The sequence below is a fragment of the Neovison vison genome, chromosome 7 (assembly GCF_020171115.1).
Source record: "Neovison vison isolate M4711 chromosome 7, ASM_NN_V1, whole genome shotgun sequence".
In the NCBI taxonomy this organism is placed as follows: domain Eukaryota; kingdom Metazoa; phylum Chordata; class Mammalia; order Carnivora; family Mustelidae; genus Neogale; species Neogale vison.
The window spans coordinates 42,617,490-42,636,802 of NC_058097.1; the positions used below are offsets into that span (position 1 = coordinate 42,617,490).

Genomic DNA, 19,313 nt, shown 5'->3' on the forward strand with positions numbered 1-19,313 from the left:
TTGATGTTGGACCCTCTCATCCCACATCGTGTGCTGCCACACAGGAAACGCACTCCCCACTTTGGGGTGGAATAAAGCTATTGAACTACCTCTGGTTCTGATTCTTCCTCACAGAATCCCAGGGTGCCCAAAGCCTCCCTCCCACTTAGCTGTTTCTGGGTCCATGATCTCCCAGAACCCCACATAGCCTTGCCCCCTCAGCCAAGAGATCTGGAATGACTCAACAGTGTTTTTGTGTGCCGTGTTTATTTGGGGGCAGTAGTGGAGAGAAGTCTGACCCCTCAGGTAGGGCACTCTGAGGATCTGTATCTTGGTGGGAGTAGGAATAGGGTGCTGGGGAGGCATCAGGAATGACTGGATCCAGGTTGTTGACTGCTGCAATGTGGGCTCATTTGTAATATGGCCTCTGTGTGTTGAGGTCACTATAGACATCTGACCTCTGACCTTGGAGCTCCTAATGGGAGGGACAGGGTGGGAACCGTTAGTGCATAAGGTCCACTGAATAAACTTAAAAAAATTCAACCTTCTCCCTGTGGCCTATGTGGCTCCTAGCAGCTTCTTCAACCTTGCAGCCATGGAAAAGATCTGTATTTTAATCAACTGCATTTAGTGTTTCCCTGTTTCCTCTGCCTCATCATTATACACCAGCCTCAGGGCCTTTGCACAAGCTGTTGTCTCTGCCCAAACACCGCTTTCCTGGATATTCCCATGGATGGTTCCTTCTCCCCCTTCAAGTCTCAGCTCATGTCACTTCCTCAGAGAAGTGTTTCTTGATTTTGTCATCTAACTTCTCCCCACCACACACACACTCCAGGCCCTGTCACACCAGTTGTTATTTCCTCCTCAAATTATCTTATTTCTTAATTTGCTTCAGGTCCATCTCCTAGGATGTAAACTCTGTTGCTGTGCAGGGGCTCCACAAATTCCACCTAAGGATGAATAAATTGGAATAATGTCTTGCCCTAAAATTTCACGGCCCCTGATGACTGAAAAGTTCCCTCATTCTTCTGGACCTCACAAAGCCAAACTCAAGAGGCTTATGCTTTACAAAGAGACTTTTTATCCACAAGTGACACAAAGCAAAGGTGGCTGCAAGTAAGTAAGAGACTTCACAGAACAAGGCTTACAGTTTTGGGAAGAGGGGTCTCATGGCCCCAAGAGGCAGCCCTCAGAGTCCCTGAAATCATATGCAAATGACTGGTCTGGGTATGCACCTTTATGGGAAGGGGTCTGTTTGGCCTCCATTAGATTCTCACAGGAGCCCTTGACCCCCTAAAGAGTTGAGAAAGGCATTGATAAAGAGGCAAGCAATGGAAAGATACCTCTGATTGGAGGTTTTTTGTTTTTGTTTTTGTTTTGTTTTCTTGAGAGAGAGAGAATGTGTGTGCACACCTGGAAGGAGAGGAGGGGGAGAATTTTTTTTTTTTAAGATTTATTTAGGGGCACCTAGGTGGCTCAGTGGGTTAAAGCCTCTGCCTTTGGCTCAGGTCATGATCCCAGGGTCCTGGGATCAAGCCCCCCATGGGGCTTTCTGCTCAGTGGGGAGCCTGCTTCCTCCTCTCTCTCTCTGCCTGCCTCTCCGCCTACTTGTGATCTCTGTCTGTCCAATAAATAAATAAAATCTTTAAAAAATAAATAAATAAAGATTTATTTATTTGACAGAGAGCAAGAGTGGGAGGGGAGGGGCAGAGGGAGAGGGAGAGAGAGAATCCAAAGCAGACTCCCCACTGAGCACAGAACCAGCCAGGACTAGATCCCACAGCCCTGAGATCACGACCTGAGCCAAAATCAAGAGTCAGGTGCTTAACCCACTAAGCCATCCAGGTGCCCCTGCATGGTGGTTCTTAAGAAGGGTTTCAAGATCCCTGTACCACCCCTAGATTATACTCACAATTTCATAAATTTTTGTGTGGATTTTTCTGAGGAGTCTCTCGCTTTCGTCAGCTTCTCAGAGGGATACAGGATCTTCCAAAAAATTCTAAAACTTCTCTTTTCAGATTACCAAATTAGGGCTGAATCATATCCTCTGCCTTTCCAGAGCTTCTCCCAGAAATCATCCTGTCCCAAACAATTCCATGCCTGCCTTCTTGCTAAGGCCTGCATTTGCCCTGGCGAAGGTAAAGCCCTCCCTGTATTTCCTCACACGTTTTAAGCTGAGCATAAGGTCATGACTGATCATTGAAAGCAGTTTTGGGGGGCGCTTGGGTGGCTCAGTCATTGGGCATCTGCCTTCAGCTCGGGTCATGATCCCAGGGTCGTGGGATCAAGTCCCTCCTCAGGCTCCCTGCTCTGTGGGAGGCCCACTTCTCCCATCTTCTCTCCCTGTGCTTGTGTTCCCTCTCTCATTGTGTCTCTCTCTGTCAAATAAATAAAATCTTGTAAGTAGTTTTTCTTTTAAAGATTTTATTTATTTATTTATTTATTTTAAAAGATTTTATTTATTTATTTGACAGACAGAGATGACAAGTAGGCAGAGAGGCAGGCAGAGAGAAAGGAGGAAGCAGATTCCCCGCTGAGCAGAGAGCCAATGTGGGGCTCGATCCCAAGACCCTGAGATCATGACCCGAGTGGAAGGCAGAGGCTTTAACCCACTGAGCCACCCAGGTGCCCCTTATTTATTTTTTTGACAGAGACAAATCACAAGTAGGCAAAGAGGCAGGCAGAGAGAGAGGGGAAACAGGCTCCCCACTGAGCAGAGAGCCTGATGCAGGGCTTGATCCCAGGACCCTGAGATCATGACCTGAGCCAAAGGCAAAGGCTTAACCCTCTGAGCCACCCAGGCACCCCAATAAATAAAATCTTAAAAAAAAAAAAAAAAGAAAGAAAGAAAAGAAAGCAGTTTTGGACAGATGCTCTCCAAGAGTCTTTGAGGGTTTGAAATGCTGCTGAGAAATTGGCTTTAGGGTCTAGGTTCTAGAAGGACTGGGGAAGTGTTTAAGACAGACACCCACAGGGTAGGAGTGAGATGTGAGGAAGAGAAGCGAGGTTTTCTCACCTGATAAGGCGACTCTGTCTCAGTGATGCGCTGTTTCCTGGTCACTGTTGGGGGGTTGGGGGGTAGCGCAGAATGCAGAGTTAAGGCGGTGAACTGGGATCCTTTTGCTGCTACAAAATCAGCCCTTCCATCATTGTCCCTTTGGCTGGTTGTGACTTGGGAGCTTACCCCTCCCTCAGAGAGTCCAGGCTATCCCCTCCAGCCCCACTCACCCTCCACAGCCCCTCGCCCCCGAGGGAAGAGCCGGCCCAAGGAGTACACAGCCAAGGCAATGAGGAGGGTCAGCACCAGGTCCCCCAGCACAATCCCCGCCAGCACCCCGGGACTCATCACAGAGCAGTTGCATCCTGAGAATGTGAGACAGGGGTTGGGGGTTGTCACTGGGGGCTGGGAACTGGGAGGATGTGTCAACAGGGGAAGGTTTGGAGAGCTTAGGGAACAGACAGAGATGGGGAGCTCTTTGGGAGGTAGGGAGGGGGACTACAGAGTCTAGGCCTACCGTCCTGTGCCTGGACAGAGCTGAAACCTGAGGAGAGAAAAAGAAGGTAAATTGAGGGAGGGAGTTGTGACTGGAGGGTGGGTGCAGAAGCTGGGGAGGATGGGTCCCGAGAGCCAGGAGATAAGAGTGGAAAGCCGTGTCTGGTGGGACCTGTGGGCCAGCGTCAAGGTCACTGACTGTGTTACTTCTACCCCGACTTATCCTGTTGCAACACCAGTAGAGTCCCTCCACCCCGCTGCTATCAGAGGCCACATCTTGGGGTCTCAGGTTCTGAGAGACAGCCATAAGTTTTGGGGGGCTGGGACTCTGCTTTCCCCCATCTCGCTTTTTGGTTCTCTCTCTACCCTGCTCCCTGCTCTGCCCCAAGCTGAGCCCAGGGACTCGGGAGGTGGCTCTGATAGCCCCCAACTCACCACCCACAGTCAGAAGAAGAGGCAGGAACAGGAGCCTGGTGGAAGGTCCAAGGACCCCCATGACGCAGGCAACACCGCTGGACATAGGAGTCCAAGCGCCAGTGGGATGTGGTGTTGCCTCCAAGTGAAGGAGGAAGTCTGAGGTGGGCGGTGGCAGGAGGGAGGAGGAGACAGTAGAGGAGGAGGGACAGAGACAGATAGCGCCAGGAAGAAACAGGCCAAGACACCCCCAGGGGGCCATGCTGTAGCCCCTAACCACTGGACATAAAAGGGGAAAGGGTCCATGTGCCCAATCGGGGGCCAGCCATCAGTGTACCAGGAAGTTAGTAGCTATGACTGAAGCCACCTTTGCCTCTTCCTGGCTGGGCAACCTTAAACAAGTCATCTAACCTCTCTGGGCCTCAGTTTCCTTATCTGTAAAATAAGGAGTAAAATAGTGCCTATTTTGTAGGGGTTTGTGGGGAGCGAATGGATTAATGTCTCTAGAACAGGGTCTGACGCTTGTCAGCTTTTTATAAGCACCAGCTATAATTATTTGATAATCAGAACTTTGTGATGTTTATAGGATATTAAGAGAGCCCTCAGGATATGGGCACTAATAAGCTGCAGGCATTCTGTCCTAAGGTGTTAACCCTTTTAATCCCACAGCAGCCATCTGAGGTTAGACGCTCTTGTCATCGTCATCCCCACTGTACAGAAAGGTGCAGACACTTGCCCAAATAAATTTGGTAAGGAAACACAGGACACAAAGACAGATATTTGACCCTTAGAGAGAAGGAAAAAAGAGCCAAGAGGAAAGATACGGAAGGAGAAAGGGGTGGCGAGGCCAAGAAGAGAGAGGGATAGACAGGGACACAGATATAGACAGCACAGACACAGGATTGGGGGTTTGGAAGGAGGCGAGTGGGGGACAACATGCAGACCACTGGGCTGGGCTATGCTGCACCACCGAACGAGGAAGTAGCGGGAAGTGAGGACGGAGGGAAGGTGACCCAGGAGGAGACAGGGACTTCAGCTGGGGCTGGCTAGGAGGAACCTGAGGTTAGGGCACTGGGGGGATGGGCCCAAGGCAGGAAGCTCCCCTCCCCCATCGGGGCGTCACACCCCATAGCTCCCTGGGCCTGGTCTCAGGAGAGAAAAGGGGAAACTGGATGCCTGTCATGGGACAGATTCTGAGTGGCCCTTCCTGGTGGGGGGATTTGGAAGTCAGAGGAGGGCCAGGGCCCAGTCAGAGGCAGCACTGGCTGCCAACAGCCACGAGCACCCAGGCCTGGCCCAGTCTGGTCACTAAAGAAACAACATCCCCACCACCACCACCACCAGGCCTGCAGTGGGTGCAGAGAGAACAGGCCCCAGAGGGCCTCGAGATGGCGGAAGCTGAATAAGCCTCCTGGCTTTCAGAGAGCAAGGCAAGCTCTGAGCCTGGAAGGGCTTCATCTGATTCCAGCACTCAGTGCTCTCGAGCTCACTCTGGCTGGGCTGGGGGAGCAGACTGCGGGGGGGGCACGGCTGCTGTGGTCCAATTTTATAGTGAGGATTTTGTGAGGTCTATCAGAGTAATGTCGGCCTGGCATGTTCTATCTGCTCAGTGACTCTTAATCACCGTCCTCCTCATTACTGTTATTGTTAGTATTTCAAGTCTCTAGTTCTGGGCTCACCTTGATAACCAACCTCCCTCAACCCCTCAGACTCGGCCTCCCGGTCTGGTCCTCCCGACTCCAGCCAGGCCCAAGCTGTCCCCAGAAATAGCCAGTACACTCGTGCACCAACCAATTAAGCAAATGTGGCCATACAGCCGGGTCTGGGTCTTGGAGCCCCCCACCTTTTAGTGGCTGAGATGTGGGGAAGTCTGAGGTATCCCAAAGGAACATCCCAAAGGTGGCAGATATCTGGGGTAAGGGTGGGGGTGGGGGTGGGAGGGGGTGGGCTCTTTACCAGCTAAAAATAAAGTATTAAATATGTTAGCAACTGGTACGACTATACTGGTACAGAGCACAGAACACTGATCCAGGCTGGTCAGCCTGGGCTCTCCGTGGGTGGATGGGCCATTGGATGAAAAAAGGGTGAGATGGAGGGCACCCAGCTGACTGGGAGACACCCCTCACCCAGTGTCAGGCTCCAGGAAGTAGGGCTGCTTCACCTCCCCATGAGATCTGTGAAGTGTCTTAATCTGTCCTGGCAAGCAGCCCAAGAGTTGGGCAAGGCCCAGGCTGACTCTGCCAGAAAGCAGGCAATGTGGTGAGCCTGTGACAAGCCCGTCTCTGTGGAAGCGACAGCCCCTCCCTACTCTCCCTGCTTCTACTTTTGCCCCCTACAACCCATCCTCCCCATAGTGGTCAGGGGAGGCTTTTTGAAAAGTCAGAGAACCAATTTTTTAAGTGGCTAAAAATTGTGAACAGATACATCACAGAAGAGAGACCCGGATGGCCAATAAGCATGCGCGAAAGCATTCAACATCATTAGTCATTAGGGAAATACGAATTAAAACCACAATGAAATACCATTACACACCCACTGGAGTGACTAAAATAAAAAAGACTGACCCTCTCGAGTGTCCGCAGAGACGGGGAGCAATTGGAAATCTCACGCTGCTAGTGGAAATGGAAAACAGAACCACCACTTTGGAAAAGAGTTTGGTAGTTTCTCATAAAGGTAAATATTCCCCTACTCAGAGATCCAGCAATCCTACAGAAGCAGGCATCTACCCAAGAGAAATAAAAACATATACTTACATAAAGACCTGCCCATCTTTCTGTCCTCCCCTCCTACCCCTCTTTCCCTCGCTTCCCCTACTCCAACTACACTGGCCTTCTGTTTCTTAAGTCAAGTTCATTCTCACCCCAGGGCCTTTGTACCTGCTGTTCCCCCTACCTATGATGCTTTTCTCAAAGTTCAGGTAGAGTTGGCCCTTTCTCACCCTCCAGATATCAGCTCAAATGTTACACCCTCACAGAGGCCTCTCCTGCCCACCACCACTCAAGCCACCTCCCACCATCAATTTCATTTTCTTCCTGTCTTTATCATACCTGAAGTTCTCTGAACTGTGTGTTCCCATTTTTCCTGTCTGCTACTTTCTCTAGAATGGAACTCCATGAGAACAGGAACCTTCCTGCCTTGTTCACTGTTACATCCTCAGCACAGTAGGTGCTCAGTAAATAGTCTTTTAATATTGCAATAAATGGCCACCAGTAATGGGTTGGATGAAGGATGGCTCTTGAACCCTGCAAAGGTCTAAGGGATCCCAGACATGCCCACCATTTCTTTTTGAATTGATCACTTGTCAGATAAGAATACTAGTGTCTGCCAATATCCTCATGCTGCTGCTTCCATGAAATTTTCAGCAGGGCATCTGCCCACCAAACTAGAGACTGTATTTTCTGGCTGCATTTGTGTGTAGAGTGGTCATAGAACTTTGTTCTGGCTGATGAGCAATGTGGGAATAAATGAGCAATTTAGAAGTCCTAACCTTTGCGGACGGATGTAATCCACTCTTCCTGATTTCCTCATTCCCTGGAATTTGAATGTAGGAATCTTAGAACAAGTAGATGAGGGCAACATCATCAAAATGAAAGAGGGAGAAGACAGAAGAGGCCTCAGTGCCTTTTGCTTTGACAAAGAACGTGGTGGAAGGGCCCTAACATTCTTGAACACATCCCCTTTGCTGTTTAAGTTAGTTAGTGCTTCTACTGTTTGCAGTGAAGAACAAGACTGCCTCATCCGGGTCAGGCGTAACCTTGGTTTAATGACCAGAGCCAGGAGGTGGGTGTAGGGAGCCTCTACTTGTGGAAGGAGTCCTAAGACAGTCACAGTGCGGGCAGTTGTAAGCCAGGTAGCCTGCCTGGAAAAGGCACCTCTTTCTTCTTCTCACTTTCAGATAAAATTCTGATGTGAATACCTAACTATTTCCAGATAAAATACAATGCTACATAACCACACAGGGGAGGAGAATGAGTGGGAAAGGATGGGCCCAAGTTGGATGGTTGTCGGGGGGTAGATAGACTGTAGAGGACTCCTCATACTCTTTTATGTTTCATCTTTTCAAAATTCTCTAAATTAAAAATTTCTTGAGGGGCACCTGGGTGGCTCAGTCAGTTAAGCATCTGCCTGTGGTTCAGGTCAAGGTTTCAGGGTCCTGGCAGGCTAGCTGCTCAGCAGGGTGTCTGCTTCGCTCTCTCCCTCTCCCTCTGTGCTCTCTCTCTCTCAAAGAAATAATAAAATCTTTTTAAAAGGGAGGGGTACCTGCGTGGCTCAGTCAGTAGAATGTTTGCCTTAAGCTCAGGGCATGATCTTGGGGTCTTGGGATCAAGCCCCATGCCAGGCTCTCTGCTCAGTGGGGAGTCTGCCTCTGCCTCTCCCTCTGTGCTCTCTCTCTCTCTCTCTCAAATAAAAAAAATAAAAATTGAAAAACAAATTCTCTATTTTTCTTGTGGTGAAGATTACATGGCTGTATGCACTTGTCAAAACTCACAAAACAACATACTAAAAAGGATGTATTTTACTCTATGTAAATTCTACCTGAAAAAAAAAAAACTGTTTTTTGTTTTTTTTTAAGATTTTATTTATTTATTTATTTGTCAGGGATAGAGGGAGAGAGAGCGAGTGAGCACAGGCAGACAGAGAGGCAGGCAGAGGGAGAAGCAGGCTCCCTGCCGAGCAAGGAGCCCGATGTGGGACTCGATCCCAGAACGCTGGGATCATGACCTAAGCCGAAGGCAGCCGCTTAACCAACTGAGCCACCCAGGCGTCCCAAAAAAAACTGTTTTAAAGAGATGAAAATTGTAAGCACCAAAAGAACTAGTAAAGAGGTTTCATGATGTCTTTATTTCCTACCAGTTGCAATGTTAACAAGTAAACAGATGTTTCCCACTTTGACTTCTGGGAAAATGCTGGCAAATACTGACTTGCAAGGTGAATGAAGCAGGATCCCGATGATGGGCATTGTTTTCTCCCCTTCTATTAAAACAGAATTTGTAATTGGGTGTCTGGTCTCCTAGCCAAGGCTATGTTTCTCAGCCTCTTTGGAGGCCAGTGAAGCCTTGTCACTGACTTCTGACCAGTGGAACGTGGGAAGAAACAACTTCCAGGTTATGTCCCTAGAGGCAAAGATGTGGGCTCCCTTTCTCTGTCCTTCCTCTTGGCAGGAACATGACCCTGACACTGGGCATGGACAGACATCCTAGACCACAACAACTGACTTTTTATTTGTGAAATGAAGGTCTTTAAAATATAATTAGAGCAATGATCCATGGGTATATTAACTGTGGTTCATCTATGTCATAAATGCAGTCATTATAAATGAATTAGAATTCTTTAAGCTCATTTGAAGGGATTTTAATTGAGAAAAGTAAGGTAGAGAGAAGAGAATATAGTATGAGGCTAAACAGTGACCAAAAGAATCCCTTGTAAACATGCAGATATATGTTTGCATATTGAGAGGTGATGCATAAAGTTGTGGAAGGAGACACCTCAGGCTGCCACCATTGGTAACACTGGTGACCTGGGTCAGGATAGGAGATCGGGGAGGATAAGAGGAAAACAGGGTTGCAACTGAAAGAAATAGATGATAACAATAATGTATATAACAAGATGCTTTTTATATCAAATTATGCATGTAAAATTGTGTTTATCCACACAGCATAAACTGAATGACATTCAAGAGAATATCAACAGTGGAATCTCTGGGTGGCGAGATTTAGGTTGTTTCTGTTTTCTTTATTTTTAAAATTTCTGTTTTTACAGGGAGTATTTTTTCTAAGATTTTATTCATTTATTTGACAGACAGAGATCACAAGTAGGCAGAGAGGCAGGCAGAGAGAGGAAGGGAAGCAGGCCCCCTGCAGAGCAGAGAGCCCGATGCAGGGCTTGATCCCAGGCCCCTGGGATCATGACCAGAGCTGAAGGCAGAGGCTTTAACCCACTGAGCCACCCAGGCGTCCCATACAGGGAGTATTTTTAACTTGTATAGTCATTAAAAAATATTTTAATTTCAGAAAACACAACAAATACATAAAGGCAAATTTGCAGGGGGATAAAAAGACAGGACTTCTGCTGCCAGTAATGGTGGTCTAAAAAACCAGAAAGCACCATTTCACTGAGGAACAAATGAAAATGCAGGATGAAATATACGGGAAGAGTTACTCTAAGTAGCAAAGCACTGGTAAGAGGGTAAGGAAATATTACCCCAAATCCAAAATAAAACAAGAGAGGAACCCAGAGCGCAAATGCCTTCGGAAGAAATGCTTTCACATTGTTCTAAGGGCATTTTCCAATCCAGAAGACAGTTTGGGACTAGAGAGGCAGAAGTAAATGCCCAGACCCAGAGACGGGAGAGTCTGAACATAAGCTCTTCATTTTAAGCTGGGATCTGAATGCTGTTGCACTCAAGGTAAGAGTGAGCTCGAAGTCAGGTAGCCTTCATGTGAACTAATAGCTTATCCTTATATGCCCTAAGCCAGGTAAACCTAGGTCTTGTCCTGGATTAATATCTCCTCTGGAGTAATGTACAACTGTATTTAGTCTTCAAAGTCTTCCTACAAGTCTAAGACAACATGAACAAGAATAAGCAGAATCAATAGATATGACAATGTACATGCAAATACTTCAGATTTCTGACCATATCATATACACAAGTTTTCGTCCTGCCCCTTTTTGTAAATTATTTGTATGAACCCGGAACGAGCACCTATATTCCCTTCAACTGTTCATCTGTGACCTGACCTTGCTGTTAGACCTCTGCTCTTTGCCCTGGAAAGGAACCAAGGAGACAACCGTCACTCTACAGAGGGTAAAATAAATCAGACACCAAAGCTAAGATTTCATTTCTCAGTTCACCTATGCTAAGAAAGAGCTGTGGGGTGAGTCCGTTTCCCCTTTCTTCTTCCCACTGCCTGGAATGCGGATGTGGTGGGAGCCATCTTGGACCATGAAGGTCAGGCTGTTCCCCAAGTGATGGCAAAACCATAGGTTAAAGCAGCCTGGATCTCTGATACCATGAAGCCCTGGACTGTTTATACTTGGTTTATTGGTGAGAGAGAAATAAACTTCTACTTTGTTTAAACCACTGTTATTTAGAATTCCGTAATAGGGTTCATATCCTGCTAACCTATGTCCTATCTAAGTGCTTGTTACCCATGAGCGATTTCTCCTGTTTCTAAAACTCCCTTAGAAATATCAGTCTTGGGGCGCCTGGGTGGCTCAGTAGGTTAAAGCCTCTGCTTCAGCTCTGGTCATGATCCCAGGGTTCTGGGATCGAGCCCCGCATCTGGCTTTCTGCTCAGCAGGGAGCCTGCCTCTCCCTCTCTCTGTGCCTGCCTCTCTGCCTACTTGTGATCTCTGTCTGTCAAACAAATAAATAAAATCTTAAAAAAAAATCAGTCTTACTGGGTTTGTAATATTATATCCTCTGAAGTTTTTGAACTTTTATTCACTCATGCATGTATTCATTTATTCAACACTATCTGTCCAGGCCCCTAGATGGGTGAAAGACATGTAATGATGAACAAAACTGCCCTCACAGAGCTTACATCCTATGTGGAGGGAGACAGGCAATAGACAAGAAAACTAAATAAATAAAACTTTCCTATTTTCAGAGATACCACGTTCTAAAATGTGCAGCAGAGACTGGCTAATTTGTCACTAAAATGGCTTCCCTTTGCTCCTTTGCACACAGCTGGACATTTCCCATCATCCCTTGCAGTCAGGTATGTGAGCCAACAGCACGTGAGCAAATGCGTTTCATTGGACCTCCGGGTGTCACCCTAAAAACCTCCCACTTGTGACCCTCACTTCTTTCAACAACCACTATTAGAGAGGATGGGGGGGGCGGGGAGGCACAAGCCAACTAAAGTTGCCCAGAGCCAACGGATGGAAGGAGCCTGATTCCCTGGGTGACTCAGCTGCAGATCCTGACTGCATCACACTATGGTGTGAAGGAAATATAGACTGTACTAAACCACTGAAATCTGGGGGTTCCTTGGTTAATGGTAGCTAGTAATTTACCTTACCTAACACACTCCATAAAGCAGAGACTCTGGAAGACTACAAAAACGGCTCCAATTTTTCACCCCTCTCCCTGCCTTCTGCCATCTGACTTTACCACAACTTCCTTCAAAGGGTGGAATCTATTCCGCTCCCCCCACCCCCTCACTGCCCTTGAATCTGAGCAGGTGTTGGGAACCGATGAGGTCAAAAGAATGTGGAAGAAGGAAATGGAGTGACAGTTGCCATCAACAGCTGATACAGGCTCTCTGACCAAATAAATTCAGGAAAAAAAAAAATGCCCTGGAACTTTTGGGACACATGGTCTGGGAGAAAGAAGCCAGCTTCCACGTGAAAGCACCATGCTGGAGTGGCCCCGTGTGTTTGCTCTGATCAAGAGCCCACTGGCCTTTCATCTGACAGTCAACATTGCCAGCTATGTGAGTGAGCCACCTTGGCTACCCGGACCAGTTGAGTTTTCTTTTCTTTTTTTAAAGATTTTATCTATCTATCTATCTATCTATCTATCAGAGAGAGAGAGGGAAAGAGCACAGCAAGGAGACTGGCAGGCATAGGGAGAAGCAGGCTCTGTGCTGAGCAAGGAGCCCCATGCAGGACTCAATCCCAGGACCCTGGGATCATGACCTGAGCCAAAGGCAGCTGCCTAACCTAGTGAGCCACCCAGGCGTCCCTCCCGTTGAGTTTTCAAATGCCTCCAGCCCCACTCAGCATCTGACTTCAACCATATGATGGACACCGAGTGAGAACAGCCCAGCCCCACTGAGCCCTTCTTGAATAACTGATCCATAGAGTCAGAGGAAAAAGAAAATGGTTGGTTTAAGCTGCTTAATTTTTGGACAATTTGTTATGTAGCAAAAGATAACTAAAACACTGGGGTTGCAAACTCTACCCTAACCTGCATGCTACAGTAGCCAGACATGTAATGTAAGCCAGTGAGTGGGGCCTGGCGTGGGATAACAGAGCATGGTGGGGGACCCTGATTTACAGGGAATCCATGCTGTGCTGCTCAAGGCTGTATTTACCCCCAGAACTGTTCATCTTCCCTTTTCTGCCTGCATCCCAGCCACAGTTCCCAGTCTCCCCCTTTATCTGGATTTATCTGGGGTTCTGCCTGTGGGAAGCAGTGACAGGAGCCTGGAGAGTGGGAGCAAGGGGCCATGGCAACTCATCCCTCTCCCCGTGGTTGTGCCTCCTCACAGCTCCAGCCAGCCTGACAGTCCCACTGGGCCTCCAGTTTCTTTTAGGTGACTTTGTCTCTGGGCTTTCCTGATGCCACCTCCTCCCTTTCTTCCTCCAGCCTGGAGTGACAGTGGCTTCCCACTGTTGCTAATTTCTGATTGCTTCGCTGGCTCCCGCTTAGCCCCCCATCTCCTCCATCTGGTGCAGAACCATCTCCATGCGTCAACATCCCTCTGTTCTAATATCTGTATCTTCATCAGGCCCTCACAGGTAGAGCAGCTCCTGCCCACTGTGCCCAAACAGACAAGTGGGCTCCATGTTGTCAGATAACCCAACATGGCAGAAGGCAAACACCAAGTGTTGTGGGGTGTTCTGAGTTTTCAAATGCTGTGGCTGCCAGTGGTCCTCTTACTTCAGAGTAGACAGAAGCGACAGGAGAGACCGAGGAGAGTACTTACTGGGTCAGTGAACAGACCTTTACTGAGAACCTACTGTGTATTGTATGCAGGTGCTGTGTGGGGAGCCGGGGACAAAGTGGTAAACCAGAGAGGGGAGTCCCGGCCCCATGTGCTTCCATTACGGTGGAGGAAACAGAAAAGCAAATGAAGGAGACAAAGGACAGTATGTGGAACACGCCAGGCAGAAGGAAAGGCGGGTGATACTGTGTGAATGGGGGTGCAGGGGAGTCAGGCTTTAGTTGCGGTGACGCAATGGCAGCAATGAGATGGGGCATCTGAGCTGAGAGTCCTCAAGGACAAGAGAGTCAGGCTGACGAAGATCTGGGAGAACCATGTTCCCAGAAGAGGGAATGGCCATCACAAAGTCCCCGAGCCAGGAAAGAGCTGGAAGTGTGTGAGGAACAGCGAGAAGGGATGGCTGGGGCAGGAGTGAAATGGAAAGTGAAGGACTATGTGGGGTTGGGGAGGATGCAGTGGCCACAGGAAGGAGCTTGGATTTTAATATAAGTGCAATGAAAAGCCGCTGGAAGATTTTGAGAAGGGAGGTAGTATGATCTATGTTTTTGAAAGGCACTTCCCCGCCACCACCACAAAGTGTTGTATGAGGACTACAAGTAGGACACAAGATTAGAGGCAGGGAAACCAGTCTGTAAGCAATTGTGGTGGTCCAGGTGGTACACTGAATGGGGTTTGGACCAGGGTGTTAACAGTGGAGCAGTGAGAAGTGGGTGGGTTTGGGAGAGCTGTGTCACAGAAACCAGAAGGGGAGTTTTCAGACAGGACTGGTCTGGAGGACTTGTTAAAATGCAGACTGCTGGGTCTTGTCCCCAGAGATTACAGTTCAGTGGGTCTAGAGCAACATAATTTGCATTTCTAACAAGTTGTCATATGATGCTGCTACTGCAGACCCAGATATCACACTTTGAAAACCACTAGGTGTAAAACGATGCTTTCTAATAGAAATATAATGTAAGCCATGTGCATCATTTAAAAATTGAGGGGGGGGGCACCTAGCTGGCTCAGTCGGAAGAGCACGTAAGTCTTGATCATGGGAGCCATGAGTTCGAGCCCTGTGTTGGGTGTAGAGATTACTTAAATAAATTTAAAAATAAAATAAAATAAAATTTTCCAGTAGCCACAGTTAAAAAGAAAAAAACAGGTGAAAGTATTTTAATAAAATAGTCCAGTCATATGTTTTTTTATTAATACATCCCAAATACTCTTGTTTCAGCAAGTTGACAATGTTTTTTAAAAATTTTTCTTAAATCAGGGGTGCCTGGTGGCTCAGTGGATTGAGCATGATCTCAGTGTCCTAGGATTGAGCCCCACATCGGGCTCTCTGCTCAGCAGGGAGCTGCTTCCTCCTCTCTCTCTGCCTGACTCTCTGCCTACTTGTGATCTCTCTCTCTGTCAAATAAATAAATAAAATTTAAAAAAAAATTTTTTTAAATCGATTTATTTACTTGAGAGAGAGAGGACAAACAGGAGGGGCAGAGAGAGAAGAGAGAATCTGAAGCAGACTCCATGCTCAGCAAGGAGCTCAAGATGACAACCTGACCCAAAACCAAGAGTGGGATGCTACCCTGCCACCCCGGCACCCCTACCTATTACCAATGTTTTAAAAACTCTTGAGATATTTTACATTCTTTTTCTTTTTTTAGTAATAAGTCTTCGAAATCACAGTGTGTGTTTATACTTATAGCACATCTAAATTAGGACTAGTTAAACCTTCAGTACCCTGTGTAGCTAGTGCCTACCATACTGGACAACACAAGATAGGCTGGCTGTTGCAGAACCAGCGTTAAGGACAGAATTGCCTCTTGAGTTTAGCTACATGGAAGAGTTTTAGCAACACAAAAGTGTCGGGATTTTTTGTGAAACAGAGGGAAAGATGGGGCACCTGGGTGGCTCAGTGGGTTAAGCTGCTGCCTTTGGCTCAGATCATGATCTCAGGGTCCTGGGATAGAGCCCCACATCAGGCTCTCTGCTCAGCGGAGAGCCTCCTTCCCCCCCACCCCCGCCTGCCTCTGCCTACTTGTGATCTCTCTCTGTCAAATAAATAAATAAAATCTTTAAAAAAAAAAAAAACAGAGGGAAAGAGATGGAGGGGAGAGCATGTAGACACTTCCCTTCTAAAGTTTGGCTGTGTTACTATAATGGATGGATCAGGCTGACAACACTGAAACCCAACACTGGATATTCATATCACAAACACAAAAGAAACATCCAGACATTATTATGTGCCTCCTGACTGAAGAACTCAACATCACCCATCACCACCCTACTCTTACCGCCTGGCTGGCTCAGTGGGTGAAGTCTCTGCCTTCAGCTCCGGTCACGGTCTCAGGGTCCTGGGATCAAGCCCCACATCAGGCTCTCTTATCAGCAGGGAGCCTACTCCCCCCACACCCTGCCTGCCTCTCTGCCTACTTGTGATCTTTCTCTCTGTCAAATAAATAAATAAAATCTTTTTAAAAATTAATTAATTAATTAATTAAACCTGAATCTGACCCAGCCTCTAGATATACCAGTTTGCAGGACATAAAGGGGACAGAAGAACATAATAAAGGACACCAACAAATGCAACCAGCCAAATCAGACTGTGGGATAAATGAGAGGGAGGGGGAACCACCCTAGAATAAAAGACTTAAACAGGTGCCAACAAAATGCAATGCCTAGATCTTGTTTGGATTCTAATATAAGCCAGTCAACAGTTAAGACATTTCTAAGACAATCAGGGAAATTTCGGGACAAGTTGGGTATTAAATAAAATTAAGAAATTATTTGTTGTTGGGTGCGATAAAGGTTTTGTTTTTTTTTTTTTAAGAAACGTGTATTTTAGAGATACATAAAGAAGTATTTATGGATGAAAGCATATGATGTTTGGGATTTTGCTTTAAACTAATTCTGCGGGGAGGGAGGCAGAAAAATACAACAAGATTGGCCATATGTTGATAATTACTGAAAAAAGGTGATGGGTACCTGGGGATTCATTACACTCTTCTGTTTTTATGCATCGTTGAACATTACCATAATAAGGTGGAGTTTTTGGGTTTTTGCTTTTAAAGGGGGTAGAGAGGTAGCTGTGAAGGAAAAGAGAGAAAAGAAGGGGAAGGGATTTTTCTTCTTTTAAAACTAAAGCGCTATGAACAGGCTCGAGAGTTAACAGGGGATAGTGGCGTTTGAGGAGATCCGCAGGCTGGCTCCAGGACATATACAGCGGTGGGGGTCTCGCTGGTTCTTAAAGGACCCCCGCCCTCTCCCCACATAACCCAGCCCCCTGCTGCTTCAAAGCGGCTGCGACTCCAGGGACAGAACAGTGGCCTATACCCACCTGCTAAGGTCCATCTGGCTTGACCAGCACCCCGCGCTTGCGCAGCAGTCCCCCCACCGGGCGCCCGGCTCAGTTCCCACATCCCACAATCCCCCGCGCCGCTCTGGAGGCGCGCTCTAAGAGGGGGAGAGGCCTCTTCAGCCAACAGATTTGAGCAAGGTGAGGCAGAGGGTGTCGCGTAGCCTTCTGGGAAATGCAGTGGGCTTGGTAAGCCAGAACCACCGTTTAACCCACGCACGAGACTACGTGCCCCACAATGCACCGCGGGCGTTGTGGCTGAGCGGTGTGTTGCTGCCCCCACGTGGCAGATGAGCGGTTATGTCTAAACCAGGGACTAGTTCTGAGAGGAGCAGAAGCGGCCGGGACTGGGGAACGCTGAGGGTTGCCCTGGAAACCTCTGAGGAGGTCAGTCCAGAGGGAAGGGGCCCCGCCACTGGCCCAAGGAAGAATGGTAGTCGTGAATAAGTTGGAGGTAGGGCCCACTATGAAGATTAAATGAAATAAGGACAGAACGGGGCGTGGGTGGCTCAGTGGGTTAAGCCTCTACCTTCTGCTCAGGTCATGATCTCAGGGTCCTGCGATCGAGTCCCTCATCGGGCTCTCTGCTCAGCAAGGAACCTGCTTCCCCTTCTCTCTCTGCCTGCCACTCTGTCTACTCTCTCTCTCTGTCAAATAAATAAATAAATAAAATCTTTAAAAGAGAGAGAGAAATGACAGAACTGTTGGCTGTATATTATTGTTATCATTACAGCTAGTACTCATAGAGCAAGTACTTACATGTGAACCACTGCTTCCAGCTTTGTACATGAATTATCTCATTTAATCCTCCCAACAAGCCATTTGAGGTACTTTCGAGAATGAAATTGAGGTTCGAAGAAGGGAATAACTTGCCCAAAGTCCGTTCAGCTGGTCAGTGGCAGAGCTGGGGTATGAACTTAGGCTGTCAGTCTTCCCAGTGGGTGCTTTTCTTCACTAAGACCGTAACACCCTCTGATCGCTCTGTTAAATTAGCCCGAGATTGTAATTAGGACATGAATCAACTCAAAACGGCCATTTGCAGGTGGATCTCTGAGTTGGCGATTATGAGTTTCTGCCCAAATTTGTGATTTAGCCTTGCTCCGGGACAGAGTTTACAATCAGCATAAATTTATAATTAGCACATGAATCAGCACAGTATCTGTTCACAGAGCTCAGATTTCTGATTAGCACTTGAATCAACAGCCATTTGTGTTAGAAGCTGGAATCATTAGTTTCAGATTAGCACACAGATCTGTGCATACTGGGATTATATTCACACCTAGAAAGCCCCACCCCCTTCTGGGCCAGGTGACCTCCTCCTTAAATGTTGTCCTCATCCCTTCACTGAACCTCCACCCCCAACCCCACCATCATGCACTGGCAGGTAGACTTGGTGATGTCCTTGTTCCTCTCCTCTCCTCCATCTTATTCATAATGGAATATCACAGCGCCAACCACAGTTCAGAAATTACCTATTCTCTTTCTGCCTTATAAGGAGACAAAATACCAAAGCCTGGACCATATCTGATTCACAGGTACGTTCCCTGCATCAGGTCTGGCACACAGCGAGGGCTCAATAAATGCTTGGAGAGAGAATGCTTGGGGATGGGGCACTCATCATCCTCATTCTGCATCAACCTAAACATTTATCAAGTCAAGCCAGATTCACAAAAGTAAAATTTGTGGTCACCCAGCCCAGTATAGGTGGGTGGGTGGTCAGGGTGGGGCCGAGACGTGTCCCTGGAGCGAGATTTGGTGTAGCTGATGGAAAGAGATCCCACTGCCTGTTCTGGCTGCCTGCCCTGAGCTTGTATATCTGGTGATCGTTGATGCTGGGTCCATTATAATCCATACACTCTGCATAATCGTGACTGGGAGGAAGCTACCCAGCCTGGGAATAAATTCTCAGCCCTCCTTGCATCCGGGGTGGCCATGTGACTAGTTCTTTCCAGTAAAATATGGACAGAAGGGAGGTTTATTGAAGTTTTTTTCTGGGGCCAGTTTTTTAAGATGGTGAACCTTCTCCACCCTGTCTCTTCCCATTTGCCAGGTGGAAGCAGATAATTCTGAGCCCCAGGAAATAATGGAGGGAGAAGATTAACAAGTCTACTGTGTGAGTCACCAGATGGAGGACAGCTGCCAACCAAGCAGGACACCTGTGGCAAGAAATCAACTATTGTATGAAGTCACTGAAATCAAGAGGGTTCTTTGTTACAGTAGCTGACATTGTACGCACGGATACTCTGACCCTTCCTCTCTGGTCCCCTGATAACAGTAAACCTTGGACACCCACCTGTCATTCTGCGACATGAACCTCTAATCCCCAGTTGTGGTGTCCAGGCTTTCATATAGCAGTTTCATACAGTGGCCCAAAGGCTTTATGTTTACTAATTAAAACTTACCAGTATAGGGGTGCCTG

At 47.5% G+C, this 19,313-nt stretch overlaps 1 protein-coding gene across 3 annotated transcripts; it reads right to left on the minus strand.

Moving 5' to 3' along the window:
- Positions 1–227: 227 nt before the first annotated feature.
- LOC122911575 (transmembrane immune signaling adaptor TYROBP) lies at positions 228–4,055 on the minus strand. Of its 3 annotated transcripts, none has more exons than XM_044256369.1 (5): positions 3,908–4,055; positions 3,495–3,521; positions 3,208–3,342; positions 2,996–3,039; positions 228–454 (listed from the first exon to the last, which is right to left on the minus strand). In XM_044256369.1, the coding sequence occupies exons 1-5, from the start codon at positions 3,990–3,992 to the stop codon at positions 389–391; spliced, it is 357 nt and encodes a 118-aa protein (XP_044112304.1). In that variant the 5' UTR covers positions 3,993–4,055; the 3' UTR covers positions 228–388. The 3 variants fall into 3 exon arrangements, with proteins under 3 accessions (XP_044112304.1, XP_044112302.1, XP_044112301.1); XM_044256367.1 differs by having other exon boundaries at positions 2,996–3,102; XM_044256366.1 differs by having other exon boundaries at positions 2,996–3,105.
- Positions 4,056–19,313: the final 15,258 nt, after the last annotated feature.

Bases quoted from the DNA above. Each gene is read 5' to 3' on its own strand.
- LOC122911575 (XM_044256366.1), bottom strand. From the start codon at position 3,992: ATGTCCAGCGGTGTTGCCTGCGTCATGGGGGTCCTTGGACCTTCCACC. The intron at 3,106-3,207 runs GTGAGTGGGGCT...CTGATTTTGTAG, and splicing joins GGGGCGAGGGGCTGTGGAGG to CAGCAAAAGGATCCCAGTTC. The intron at 455-2,995 runs GTGAGAAAACCT...CCCTCCCATTAG, and splicing joins AGACAGAGTCGCCTTATCAG to GAGCTCCAAGGTCAGAGGTC.